The following is a 14,440-nucleotide window of genomic DNA, read 5'->3' on the forward strand; positions in this document are numbered from 1 at the left end:
ACAATTAAAAATGAATTTAAGGAATGGATCCTAAATCTACAGTAAACACAGATTATAGCCAGCACACATTCAGTTCCTGTTGTCCATGGATGGTATCAGTTATGGCAGAGCTTTGTCATATGTCACAACTTTCACATCCTGAAGACCCTGATCGCTGGAATCCAGTGCTGTCTGGGGCAGATGCACAGTAACAGAACCAGTTCATGACAAACAGAAAGGCTCAAATCAAAAGAACGAAGAAAATCATTCTCCTTTATTCTCTGTGGTAGCTAGAGCTGGATGACTTCAGTAAGCTACTGAGTGCATACATGCATTATATAACTTAAATGGCTACACTTTTCCTTAAGCTCAAGGTTGGATGCACACCTGAGTTCTCTCATATCTCAGGCTTTTATAGGGCTGCTTTTTAGACCAGCTCTTTTTAGACTAGTACTGATTCAAGGCACATTCTTGGTTAATTAATTCACTATATGGATTTTTTTTTTGGTGTGGAAAATATCTGTAAACATCCTTGGATTTTGTAAAAGAAAAAAATCTCAAAAGAAGTCAAGTCTGGCCTGATCAATCTTTATTTTCAGAACAAATACTTCAGTTTTAACAGAAGAAAGGTAAGAACACACCTGAAGAATAAGCTAACTTCTGCAAGAAGACCAAACTCCACAGAAGTCTTGGTGTGTACTAGTCAGTAGGGTCCAGTTTTCAAAAGCCATACGAATCCCTCTCTAACTGTGACAAATAGAAAAGAAGTTCTTAAAGTAGAAAGATGTTCTTAGTGTGCAAAAAATATGCAGTGTTAGCTAGCTCCTGCAGGCCAATAAGTAAGGAAATTCTGCAGCTCATTTGTAAATAAAGCATGCACCCTTAAAAAGAATTAAACTTGGGGGATGCAGCCAAAATTCTTCACCAAAAGACCTGAAAAAAATACATTCTGTCCGGGCATAATTTGACACAAAGAGATACATAATTTTCCTCTATAAATTAAATACAGTGGCTAATAGCAGAACAGTACTGATGCTTATCCACTTCTTTCCCTCTCTCACGTTCTGGAAGTATTCCACACTGTTCAGCATTTTAAGAGCTTTTTAAAAATTTGAAAAACCTGAAAAAATAAAGTTGACAATTGGAAAAAGCTGATTTTTTATTATTTTATTATATACCCTTTTTGATAAGAAATCTGTGACACCATTTTAGAAAATAAAATTCTAAATCATACAAACATTTACAACGGCAGGAAAAAACAGCAGCATAAACTCATTAGAAGGCTAATGTAACTTCAGTGTACCTCTGCATATGTTCTGTTACTCTGCTTTACAAGCTGTATTAGGTGCAGACAGAAAAAGGGCTTTGTTATGGGTTAGGCTTTAAAGTAGCAATAAGCAACACAGAGAGTCAAGTCAGTAGACAAGGAGTTAGACAAGGATACCAATTACACCCACTTGACTTATTTAATAGCTTGTTACTTAGTTAAAGTGCCAGCATAGCATCCATCATTTTAAATATTGCAATGTCCACACAGATAACACACAGAAATAGGCAGGGTTGCATTTACTACTGTCCTTTTTTAATAAAAAAAACCACTTCTCATAAACAGGAATTTCCAGCTCTTTTGCATAGTCTTGTATTAAAAATCTTATACTCTTTTCTTTTGCATACAACTATATATATAATGGATATCCTAGAATTGCACAGCAACACTTAAAAATCTGCATGATTTATACATTGAAATTTTAGTTTAAGTTATTTTTTTTTGCAGTTTCTCACCCTTGCTGCCTAGTAAGTTTATTAGAGTTCAAATACTATAGAAATAATGCTTCAAAGAAAGCTCACCAAGTGCCATTTACAAAGGTACAAAATATACAGCAAAGTTAACCTCTTATTAAATAAAATATACAGGTTAGCTGATAGTTCAAATCATTAGGTAACACCTTATTTTAAGGGATAACCTTCTAGGGAGCTTTTTCCCCAATACAGGAGAATTATGGAAGAGTTAACTTCTCTGTATGCTTATGCATCGTGCCCTTCTTTTTAAATGCAGATAATAATGGACTGCATCTACCATTTAGCATAGTGAGAGCCAAAAACGATCCCTGTAGGAATTGCAGTGAAATCAATTTGAAACCCTAGAGATCATTCTCACCCAGAGTATCTCAGCCTACTAATTTAAATATTTCTTATAATAATGCCAATAGTTATCACAATGGTGGCAATTAGACCTTTAAGAGATTTTTTCTGTAATCCAGCAATCAACGTACCATTAAAATAAAGTGTTGCCAACATACTCCACATTTATTCTGCTGTTAAAATAGTTAGATATGAAAACTGCCTACTTAGTATTAAATTCATTCCCTGAAAATAAATGAGTTTTAGAATAATAGCATGTTCCCACTTAACCAGCCATTATCATCTTAACAGGTTGGAATGAATGGTAAGTGCTTGCATGTTACATTAGAAAGAGGTATAACACCATCTACAATTACAGCAGTGTTGCAACCCTGACAGTTACTCTTGATCCAGACGTATATTAACCATGGCAAAGCATCGGCCTACGCTGTGAAAGAATGGTGCAACGAAAACATCTGTCAGGCTCTTCCATATGGTCTGCACTGAAGGCAAGACCATGAGACAGGTTCTCACAAAAGGCACCACAATCCTGTAAAAGAGCAAATGGAACATCCGTGAGATTACTGCTGCCATAGCATAGGGCAATTGAGAGACGAAAAGTGCTTACTTATGGAAAGGGAAGGGATCTTGCACTCATTCTCCATTGATTTTGTTCACTGACAGCCTCACACACACATGCATAAGCACCATAACACACACGTTCCTCTGTCTCGGCTCACTTGTGCGCTGCGCAACAGCTTGTCAGTCCTCGTCATGTCTCTGCTTCTTCCTAACGGGCAACACTGAGCTAACTTTTGGCCATGCCTGCAGTAGGGATGAATATTTTCCTGTTCTCTCCTGCTGCTGGAAGTGATGCTGCAACTTGTGGTTAAGGATGGGTCCTTTAAGGAGTCAGGAGTGGGGGTCTTTAGGGCTTGACAGAAACCATACGTTTCCCAGTTTGATCACCTGGGAACAGAGCTCTTTATGATCCCTTCAGGGCGTTCTTGTGTCCCTCGCTCTGATGTCTCTTCAGATGCTTCTTTTCTGACTCTCTAGTGCACGCACACATGCACACACAAACACACCTTGCCATTCATACTTCATTCCTGCCAATCCAAGACCAATGTTAAAGTTGTTACAATAACGCAGAAACAGTAGAGCAATACTGAAATACATTTAATTGCTGTAGTACAGAGACAGGCCAGACCTCCCATATACAGCATCTTGTTGATACTGTAAAGCTTTTCACTTAAGGGTGAGTAACAAAAAAGCAGAACAAGGTCAAAACTCTAGTTGAGGGAAAAGATGCTTTTATCTCCTGCATACTTGAAAGAATTGTGCTTTCAGTCTGCCAAGCACAGAAATCATCCATGTACGCTCTCCATATGCCCTGACTCCAAAGCAATGTCATTAATGGTGGCTTAAGCTAAGCTCACTGACAGCAGAGAGGAGCCAGGCGTGTGCCTACGGCTGGTGCACCAGGGCTGCCACATGCAACATCAGTGACCACACCAGCACGGGTTATTCTCTTTTTTTTCATCACTTCCTGGCCCAAACCCCTGGCCATTTCACTAAGCTGTGTGTTCTTACTCGGGTGCAAACAAATTACATGTATACATAACATATGTAATACTGAAGTCACACTAGAACAAGGTTTTCAAAGATCTCTGCACCACGTGTAATGTATTTATTTCCTACATGAGGCAGAAGAAGCTATACATCCATTTGATAGAGATAATGAGCTGCTCCAGTTTGCTCTTGCATTCAAGATTTAAGATCCCAGTCTCATTTCCACAAAATTCAGTTGCAGAACTCTCATTGACTTTGGTCAGAAGTAACGTACAAAACATTTATTATTTTGTCACGTGTCTGAAAAACATCTAAGTAAATACTGTGTATTTCCAGTGAGCACTACTCAGAATAACAGTGTAGAAAACAAACAAGCAAACAACTGTTGCATTAAAAAAATTAAAGCTTCGATACCTGAAGAGTAGGAATAAAAGAATTATTTTCAATGTAGATCTGGATTCTTGCTTTAATTGTACGGTGCAAGCTGTATGCTACCATGTCTGTGCTGCACTCCAAGCTAACCCAGATGGATTTAAACAAGAATAGCTTTTCTAAAACCTTCTCTTTCTTTGTCTCTGCTGAAATAGCTAGTAAAACACACAGCACATAGAACTGCGAGTGCCACTGGAACACGGTATCTGTGGTATTAAACTGAACTCTGTAAACTGCATGTTTAGTAATCACTGATAGTATCACTGTATATAGAATAGATGATTTATAGAAAATAAAATAAGGGCTTCACGATAAAGTTGATGAACATCAATAATGCAAAGGGAAAAAACTTCTCCAACCAACACAGGGAAAACACCAGAAATAGCTACTCAGCTGGTATTGACTTCACCCATTTTTCATTTCACTTAGTTTATAAACTGCTACTACTGCTCCTCTGCTGCCATCTAAATTTAATTTGGCCTGCTTTTTCTTCTTTCTTTCTTCCTTTCTTTTTTTCCCCAATCTAACTCATCTGCAGGAAGCAGAAAGGCCTATGTTTCTACTGAAAGCCTACATTTCTATTGGATCATCCATAAACAGGACCACACAAACTACAACCTAAACAAATACCACATTATGCAAAACCTTCACAGCAAGTTGCAGTGAATCACCAGGAGTTCATTAAGGAAGGCTGGGAAAACAGCCATCATACTACATGCAGCTGCTATAGACATCATCCATAACTCAACATCTTTCAATAATGTTATATACAATAAATATGTTTCGGTAATGTTTTTAAATCTTTTAACATATTATCCATATTTATGCTATACTGTATACAAAAACCAGCAGAATGCATGCAGCTTTCAATTTTAAAATAAAAGTCAGTCTTAGTTTTTCCTTATTTTTAGAATATACATATCCTAAGGATATCAACATTTACTGCAATTTTGGAGCTACTCTTGGTAGAGTGGTAGAGCACTGGGAAATAAAATAAAGGTTTTCTGATTTGATATCTAAGCTGAAGCACAATCAGAGCATTTCAACTACTCATATAACCTGTCTTTGAATCATACTGTACGTATGTGCTATACAATATCCATCCTTTTACAAAGTAAAACGATTCACCTCTTTTGGGAGCTGTTGACCTGAAAAGAGCAGACTATCCTCTTTGTTCCACCCTATTTTTTTTTCAAGATATGACTTCTACTATTTTATACATATCATCCTATCCCATGTTTGTTCACATTACTTTTTTTCTGCTGATCCCTAATGGAACATTGTTAAGAACCGAGCAAAACACAACTTAATACAATACAACTTAATATAACTTAATTCTTACTCATAAGGGTAAGAATTTTCTGAGGAGGTAATTCAACTTTTCATGGAGCTGGACAATGTACTTGCAGCAATCATTCACTGCTAATCCAGATTCCTGCTTTATAGTTAAGAATCACATCTCCTGAGAAGGTTTTCAAAATGGAATCTCAGACAAATCTTAATGACATTTTTCAAATACTACACCATCCAGTAATTAAATTGCCCAGTTCCAGGCTTGCGTGTGCACTACATCACGATTTTGTCTTGCATAGCACTACAGTATAAGCAAACATAGACTGCTAAATATGAGCTAGCAGTTTCAGAGCTTCTTTTAAAGCCCCGCTAACTGTTGGGCTACTTATGAGTAAAGAGATAACCACTGGAGCTTTGCACGACTCACACACAGTACACAAAGCACAATAAAACCAAGCATTTCATATCTCAGGACTCAGGTAGACTGGAAAAGACAAAACTAAGAAGCAAGACAACGCCCACCTACTCCCTTTTCAGAGGACAAGGGTATATACCAAGACAACACCAGACCATGTGGCATGCTTTTGTGGCACAGCAGTGCTGTAACTTCTTTGATTTCAGACAGCCAAGTAAGGAGATTTTTGGGGTTGAACATGATGGCAAACAGCCATGTAAATGGAGTAGCAGAGAAAGAGTTTAGATGATGCACATTCAAATCTGCTCCCCTGTGTGTATGCCCTGGCTACATCTGCAAATAGAAGCTCACGCAAAGAGAAGTTTTGAGTATCTGCTACTCAAGCTGATGACAAGAGCACAAACCTGGATGACTCCTTGTGTTTTAGAGCTCATCTCCAACCTAAAGTTACAGATTCTTGAATGATACATCAATTCTCAGAATAAATATATAATGAGACATTTTACAGATAAGACTACAAAAAAGTGTATGTGAAATTCAAGAGGCTGTCAACATGTAGCTTGGAACAAGAATTCATCTCTGGATCGACCACAGAGATCATGATTTTGCATGGGCTGCCTGGAAAACCAGCAGTGTTCTGCTCATATTAAAAAATCAATAGTCTTAAAGCCTCAGTCTAGGGACATGTTTAAAAGGCTGTTCGGATATTCACAGATAGTTGTTAAAGTTGGTCTGACAACTTCTGAGTGTATCGGCTGCAGTAAGATCATCACTAAGAGAGAAGCCGTGGGGAGAAGTGGCCTTCCTTGAAGTGGCTTGTATGTAGGTCATGCTAGCTACTGCAGCTTCAGTATCTTTTGCCAGGCAGTGTAAATCTGGATTTTAGCTCAAGCAATATGCAAACAGAACCAAAGTATGTTCATTTTTAATAGGTCGCAATGAAAACTGAAGTTTTCTTTTTGCTTTCCGCAGGTCTCACTTCCCTTTTTAGTGCTCTTTTTTTTCTGATGAAAGACAACATTTACTATCAGACACAATGGGTGCAAGTCATGAAGTATCCTTGCTGCATGAGGAATGCTGTCAGACTTCAGTGGATTTTTAGCATGTTGACAAAACTGCAACGTGTGTGTGACAATCAACAGAGCTTTGTTCCCTGGGACATCCAAGTGTTGTTCAAACAGCTTCTAATTTATTCTTAGGAAAGGCTTCCCTGCAACTGATCAATGTCAACATCTCAGTGGTTTGGATGCTGCAAACGAGGCAGAGAGATTCTGATAAGCCCTCCTGTAGACAGCCATGTGGGAGGGAGTGCCCAGAGCTTTCCCATGACGTTTCAACAGCTGAAGGCAGAATTATAATGGAATTCCCATCCTCGCAACCACAAAACAAGGAGCTGATATTTTTACAGACCCAACAGGCTTACACGGGAACCAACGTTTCGGGTCCCTTTAATGCCTCTGGTATCAGTTGCTCCTGCACTATCCTCCCAAACACAGAGACTTTGAATTCCTTAATCCCAAGAAATCTGGAACACTGGGAGCCGCAGAAATAAATTAGCATAACCTCAGTGTGTTCAAATGTTGTGTTGGAATAAATCCAGGCTGTGTTTGTGGCATGACCAGACTGTACTGTGCTACCAACTGTAGCACTGGATAGGGTCCAAGGGGATGCAGACAGCACTCCTGAGCTATGTGATTCTCTCCCATCCATCCAGGTGCAAGACCAAAATGAAAGATCAACTCCATGCTGACAGTGAACTTAGGCACAGAAAATCAGTTGCTGGGGAGACAAGTGTGTTTGCAGAAACTCAAGGGAAACTTTTCAAAATCAAGTGCCACATTCACTCAGTTCTATTTCAGATGTACTGGGAACCACAGTTCCCGACAGAGTCACTGGGGACTACTTGCACAAATAGAAATTGACCTCTGAGTCCTGTTCAGTGGAACTTGTGTCCACATATCCAGCCTGTGAAATTCGGATATAAGATCATTCTGCAGCATTAAATGTTATCATTCTGAACAAACTGAGCATCAATGAACTCTTCCACAGACATTTCGCTGTAGGAAATCCTTATGTCCACCATATCCTTTTGCAGTTCTAGTATGGTACAGCACAGTGACCGCTGGCTGATATGAAAGTCTAGGCCCACTATAAAATGTCCATAATAATTAGAGGCCCAGCAAAGTAGCAGCTCTAAATTATATTGCAACTCCCTACTGCAGAGTCTGCATGCTCCAAAATTTAAGTTAGTCAGATTTTGAAGCAGCTCATAACAACGCCATCAACCCAAATTTCCACTCTCCTTCTTAAAACTGAAATCTGCAACCAAAAGATTGTAATCAGAGGTTCAAACAACCAATGCATTTATACTAAATTTGTTTCCCAGTTTCTGGATAGCATTTTGTTTTCCTTATTGACTTCTTCATGATACCAATATTAGTCAAGGCAAATGAGGCATAGATCAAAACTTATGTATACGGAAAATCCTGGTTTGCAAGAATGACATTGATGACACATGCATTCATGCTTTCTTCTGCGGCCTGATGGACTCTCCTTCCTCAACATCAGTCTTTTCCCTGCCTCTCTTCTTTCTCTACAATCAATTGCCTCTCTGGGCTTGCAATATTTCACCAGCAGTTTCTGAATAAAGTACACCAGCTTAGTTGCTTTGGAGAGCTGCTGTATTTATCTGTGAACCACGGCCATGGCTTTCCTGAGCTCAGGAGGGGTTCTCTGCACTGTACGTACAGATGGCCGTGCACCTGCTGTGAGGCAGTGACAGCCGACTTTCTGACAGTAGCGAAGAAAGACTGAGCTGGGCCCCCCGAAGCTTTCTTCGCTCTCTGAGCAAAGAAGTCTGGTGTAAGAAATGCTCCTGCACGGGCCTTTCAATTAAAGTACACGTGTTTTAACGTCTGTATTCTGGTTTACAAAAGCAAGCGATCAATAGCCAGGCGAGGCGCCCCACAAACAGCAACAGGAGCTCACCCAAACGGGAAAGCTGCTAAGATTAAAGCGTGGAGTTGAGTCACGGACAGAGCGTTATTTTAATTCCTCTCCCATTAGCAGCCCAGCAGGCAGAGCCGCCCGCAGGCCCTGACGGCGGCGGTGGCCGTCGGGGCACAGAGGCGGCACGGGAGAGCTCCGGCCCGCCGCCCCGCGCCGCTCACGCACTCACCAAATGTGCAGGCAGCTGAGCGCCGCGAAGACGATCCCCAACACCAGGGCCAGCGGGACGGCGAGCAGCAGGCTCAGCAGCTTGTACAGCACGTACTTGCTGAGCTCGAACAGCGCGTGGCTGCAGATCCACACCTTGTCGAAGGAGTGGGTGAGCTCGGGCTCGGCGATCACGTCCTCGAAGCCCAGCTGGAAAAGCGAACAGCCCCGACGGCAGTCAGTCGCCGCCGCCGCCCGGCCCCGGCCCCTGCCCCGGCCCGCCCGGCCCCGGCGACCCCGCCGCCCCCGCCGCCCCGCCCGGCACCTGGAGGTGGGCGTTCAGCCCGCGGGGATCCCGCTCCAGCGCGTCCTCCGCGCACTTCTCCGCTTCGGACGGCTCGGGGCCGCCCGGCGGGAAGTTGTCGTCGTCCATGAAGATGCGGGTGTCCGCCTTCTCCGTCTCCAGCCCCATGGCGCTGCCCGGCGCTGCCCGGCTCCCGCCCTGCCCCGTCCGCCGCCCCCGGCACCGCGGCCCCGCCGGGCTGGGGCGGAGCGGCGCGGGGAGGCCCGGCCACGCCCCGCAGGGCCGCGCGGAGGCCTGCGCCGGGACCGGCACCCGGCGTCCGGAGAGACGGCGGCCCCGAGGCGGGCCCGGCGCGGGGCGGGGGACACGACGCGTGCCGGCCTTCCGTCCGGGCTCGGTGCCGTGCGGTGCCTCGCAGCGCGCTGCGGGCTCACACGAGGCTGGGCTGTGCGGCAGCGGGCGGGTGTGGCACGGAACGGCGCAGAGCGGGCAGAGCTGAGGCGTGAGCCGTGTCTGCTGCCCGCAGCCGGCCCCAGGGGGAATGGGGCAGCAGCATGCCACGGCTCCCGTGCCCAGCGTGCATCTGTAACTCGTCTTACACTCGGTATTCCACAAACCGCCTGTGTCTCCAACAGTGAAATCGTGCATCCATCATTACAAGCTCTTCTTGTGTCCTGTCAGGTGGTACCATTTACGTGATTTAAGCCTAAGAGTGCTCTATAAAAGCAAACAGATTGCTGTAAGGACTGCTGGAGGCACTGACAGTGCTGATGTATGTGCTGAGCTCAGATGCAGTAAGGAGCGCGTTCCTCAGAAGCCACAATCTCTCTTGGGAACAGAACTAACATTGCTAATCAATGATCAAGGCTTCTTGAATTAAAACAAATCCAGCACTGGTAATTTTCTTTAATATTCACCATTGCATTAAGTTAAGAACGGCCTTAAGCTGAGAGGAGCGCACAGGAAAGTGATACAAAAATAACCACAAGGTTTGGGTAGGAAATCACCAAACACAATGCTCTGGACCGCGCTGCATTGTTCTTGACCGGATACCTTCTGCAGAAGTGCTTCACAACTCTGTGTAACTCCCGTTGGTGCTTTTTTTCTCCCCTGCTGATGAGTTTGGAGATGCTGGTGTCACATAAATGGTTTCTATCCAGCAGTCTGGCTGTGGTTCATTAGCTTTAAAGGCTCGCAAGCAGGAGTTTACAATTGGTTTAAATACAAGCAAAGAAACAGAGTGATAACTCAGGATATACTTTTGAGCTTGATTTCTACCTCTCAGTTCCTCTTTTTTTTTTCTTCTTTTTTTTTTCAGTGAGTAGAAGGAACAAAAAGGCCAGCCGTCAGGCTTGAGGTTCAGACACACTTCAGGATCCTTCTTCCCAGCAATTATTTTTTTAATTTCTGAGTATGGGAGCTGCCGTTCTTGCCTTACTGCAACCCGAGGACAGTGGGCTTCTGGTGGCTGCTTGTGTTGGATACAGAAATTTTGGTTTGGTGCTGCTGAAAAGTGAGGTAGGGCAGCCATCAGAGGGTCACAAGCTATCCCTTTGGCTACTGAAGTCTGACTGTTCTCCTTTATGTCAACAACTTCTACCTTCTTCTTTACCAGACAAATAGATCGGTGTGCAAGTTCTGCTCCTGAACACATCTGACCTGTTCCCAGCCACTTCTGTGTTTTATTCCACCAACCTGCTGGAACAGTGAGCCTGTAGCTCCACATGCTCAGATCCAGGTTTGCTAAAAGGTCAGCAGTAGTTCTTGCAAGATGACCCAAATGAGAAGTTGTCACGGGAGAGTGGCCTTGGAGTATCAGCCACCTTTACAACAACAAGAATTGCACTTTTTTGTTAGAGTCCATCTGGTTTTGAGATCTGTTACTGTAATAGCTGAGAAATGATGTCTGCCATGAGAGCACTATGGAAAATGAAGATTTTTCCTTTATAATCTTGGAGGATTGAAGGATTCAAAATAAAGTGGTGATGCAATTGCTCCTGAAAGAATAATATTTTTCAGGAAAAATCTGTTTAAAAGCAATAAATGTTGAAGGCTGTAAAGATCTTGGGATATTGTTTTATGTGAACCTTTTAAAATATGCTGTTTTCAATAATTGGCAAGGTTTTTTTGGATATGATTTGTACATGAGCTGTCAAACGGGGTTGATGGTGAAACTCAAGCAATGCCAAACTCCGATCCCTGACTTCTCTGACAAACACACAGAAAGCAGCAAGGCATGTACAGTGCTCAGGAAAGGAGATTTTTCCCAGCTCTCCCCTCTGGTCTGTTTGCTGTCCTCAGGGCTGCCAGTCTCAGCTTTCTGCCAGCATGGCTGGAGAGTACAGCTGGAAATACTAACAGAGCAGTGACTACAAACAGGGGGGAAATTGGTCCCCAAATATCTTCTCCAGTCTTATATAATGCTTTGTAACACCCTCGAGATAGATTGTTTTTTTTTCTCTCCAGTCTTTGTGTAAATTGACCAAGGTGTAGTTCTTTAAGATACCATCATATATTGAGGAAATAAAATGTACCTCCATTTTCTAAGCATTCCACATTTTGCTGCTCTATTTTTTTAACAAGAAGGAGAAAGGTAAAATTCTTTATTACAACTTCTTTGAATTAGAATACTAAGAACTTATTGCAGTATAGACTGCACAAGCATTGAATAGTAGTCTCTCAAGGAGCTTGTAATCAGAAGCACGGGTCCAGAGGTGTCTGATAGATGCAGACATATAGATGGGGCATCCTGGGAAAAAAGCAAGGATGTGTCAGGAACAGTAGTTTTATTACCATGCACTTGTACACATTGTTGAAAAGGGAGTTCTAAGAACTGTTTTGGAGAAAGGTTATGAAGAAGCACCGTGAATGTTCATGGCAATTCCTCTAAGGCAGTGAAGTGCAGCAGAAGGGGAAATGGCTCACACACAGCTTTTTGGAAGAAGAAAGTTCTCATCCAAAAAGTTTACATATTTGTCAGTGGCAAAGAATGAGTTAAGTTGGTTACATTTAGCCTCTAACCAGTGTGTAGTTTTATTGCAAAATGTCAAGTCAGTTCAACCTTTGTTTTATAAGGATGTTCCTGTTTAAAATTTGAGCATGACTTTGATTATTGTAGTGTTTTATATACAAATAGAGACTATCTTTCCTGAACATGGCAAGGATGTCAGTTATATGGCTTTTGGCAAAAGCTTACACAGTTATACTTTGCATTTCAGAAAGTTCTCCAGTCTTTGCAACAAGACCCTGAATAATGTCCAGTTGGGTCTCAGCTAGTCTGTTCTGCTTGTCTGGTTGAGTTCAGTTCTCAGACTGTTTTCTGCCTCTTTCCCTTTTCTTTCCCCTTTTAAAAGTATGCATTTATATGTATATATATATATATATGTATCTAAAATGATTGTGTCATGCTTATCATATTAATAGCACTTTACATTTTCAAAGATAAAGGACAAGAAACTATGTTAGTTTCTCCTGTAATCTTATTGGACTTTCAACTGAAGTGTGCTTTGAGTAAGTTTTTTTTCTTTTCAAAGTCAGTATTGAAAATCTTCAAAACTTTTAAGTAGCTATGAGAAGAGTATCTTCACATCTTTATGACGTGTGAGCAGAATGGCTGCAGCCCTTAGCAGAACACAAGGAAAGAGTGGGAGGGAGAGGAAGCTGAACAGCTGAGATTTCAAGAAATGAACAAGGCAGTAGGAATGGGGAGGGTGCAGCCCTTTTTCAGCCCCTTTTTCCAAGTTTTCTTCTGAGAAATGTGTGCCTGGGTCTAAATCTGTATGAACGAAGCAGGTACAATGAAGAAATTTGTGTAGCATTCAGGAATGTGCAAGATGAGTTAAAATGGTGGCTCTCAGAGTTTAAAGGTATGGATTAGAATCTTTTTCTTTTTTTTTTTTTTAATTTCAGAGTAGATACATTTCATATTCAGATTTGATACATATGGAGAGATTCAAGCTGAAAACTTCATCACATTGTCTCGATTTAGCTATTTCTGCAGATATGTATGTATGTGTTTGCATATATGTATGTATATACACACTATATTTTGAAATATATGCATAAGAAAAACTGGTGGAAGACTTTTACAAAAAGGGGCTGTGATATATATATGGTAGTTTGCCACCACTGAACCAATGACTTGACTTGTTGCAAGGAAAAGAATAAGTAGGTCTTGACCTTGAGTAGAGGCTCTCTTGTACTCAATTGCTTTTCTTGTAGTTTTCTTCCCCATGAAGTGCAAATTTTGCTGCCTTCAGTGATCAATCAATATAAACAAATGGAAGCCACAGCTAAACATTTATATTTATTTTGCCAAAGTCTATTCTACTCTGCTGAATTTAAGCCAAAAGCTTCCATGAAGATAGTTTGTGTATGTGTCAGGGTGAAAACTGCTTACAGAATCCGAGTGGAGATGATGTGATAAATGTGTTCAGGTCAAAAACTGGTTGCAAAAATCATTTTAGGATTTTCTGGATATCTTTCAGCCAAGCCAGACTAGAGAGAATAAAGATATTTATAATAACTTTCAGCATAGCCTCTGATGTCTAGCATGAGAAGGGAAGAAAGCAAGTGCTCCCATGAGGGCTCCTGAGTTGCTGTTTTGCTGATTTACCAGCTAGTGCTCAAATTAGCTCTGGAGTGGAGGTGAGAGAGTTTGTTACTTTATGGCAACACTGGAAATTCAGTTTTGTAAGGAGATGGAAAGCATGGGGAATAGCAGAGGGAGCAGGGGTGAGGCATTTTTTAGTTTTCTTATTTCATTTCTCCAATCAGTAGAACTCTTGAGATGCTTTCCGTGTGTTTTCATAATTCACGTTTCCTTTTTTCTTTTAATTATCATCATTGTTATAATTTTTGCTTCTCACTGCACTTTATAGGTATCAGCAGAGCTATTATTAATGTGTTAGGGCATGCTTCAAGGTAGAACTCAGTGGCCCCCAGATTTGAATGCTGAAAAAAATGGCAATTTAGTGGGAGAGGTCCCAGCCTGGACCCTGGAGCTGAGTGACTTGTGAGACATACTTCAAGATTTACAGAAGGACAGTACAGAAAATGTACAGGGATTGTTACAGCATATTTTTCCTGTGTGCTTGACTATGTTGAAGCTTATATACTGGGTGTTAAGAAGGTATTTAAGACAGGTTTGTGCTAAGTGGGCCAGCTGT

General features: G+C 41.8%; 1 protein-coding gene across 1 annotated transcript; it reads right to left on the reverse strand.

Annotated features, from left to right (window-relative positions):
- Positions 1–1,131: 1,131 nt before the first annotated feature.
- Positions 1,132–9,765, reverse strand: CAV2 (caveolin 2). Its single transcript, XM_085219091.1, has 3 exons — positions 9,294–9,765; positions 8,991–9,178; positions 1,132–2,650 (listed from the first exon to the last, which is right to left on the reverse strand). Exons 1-3 carry the CDS (start codon positions 9,438–9,440, stop codon positions 2,500–2,502), a joined length of 486 nt encoding a protein of 161 aa, XP_085075217.1. The 5' UTR covers positions 9,441–9,765; the 3' UTR covers positions 1,132–2,499.
- Between the last annotated feature and the right edge of the window lie 4,675 nt (positions 9,766–14,440).

This window comes from Meleagris gallopavo, chromosome 1 (genome assembly GCF_905368555.1).
Source record: "Meleagris gallopavo chromosome 1, MGAL_WU_HG_1.1, whole genome shotgun sequence".
Lineage (NCBI taxonomy): Eukaryota > Metazoa > Chordata > Aves > Galliformes > Phasianidae > Meleagris > Meleagris gallopavo.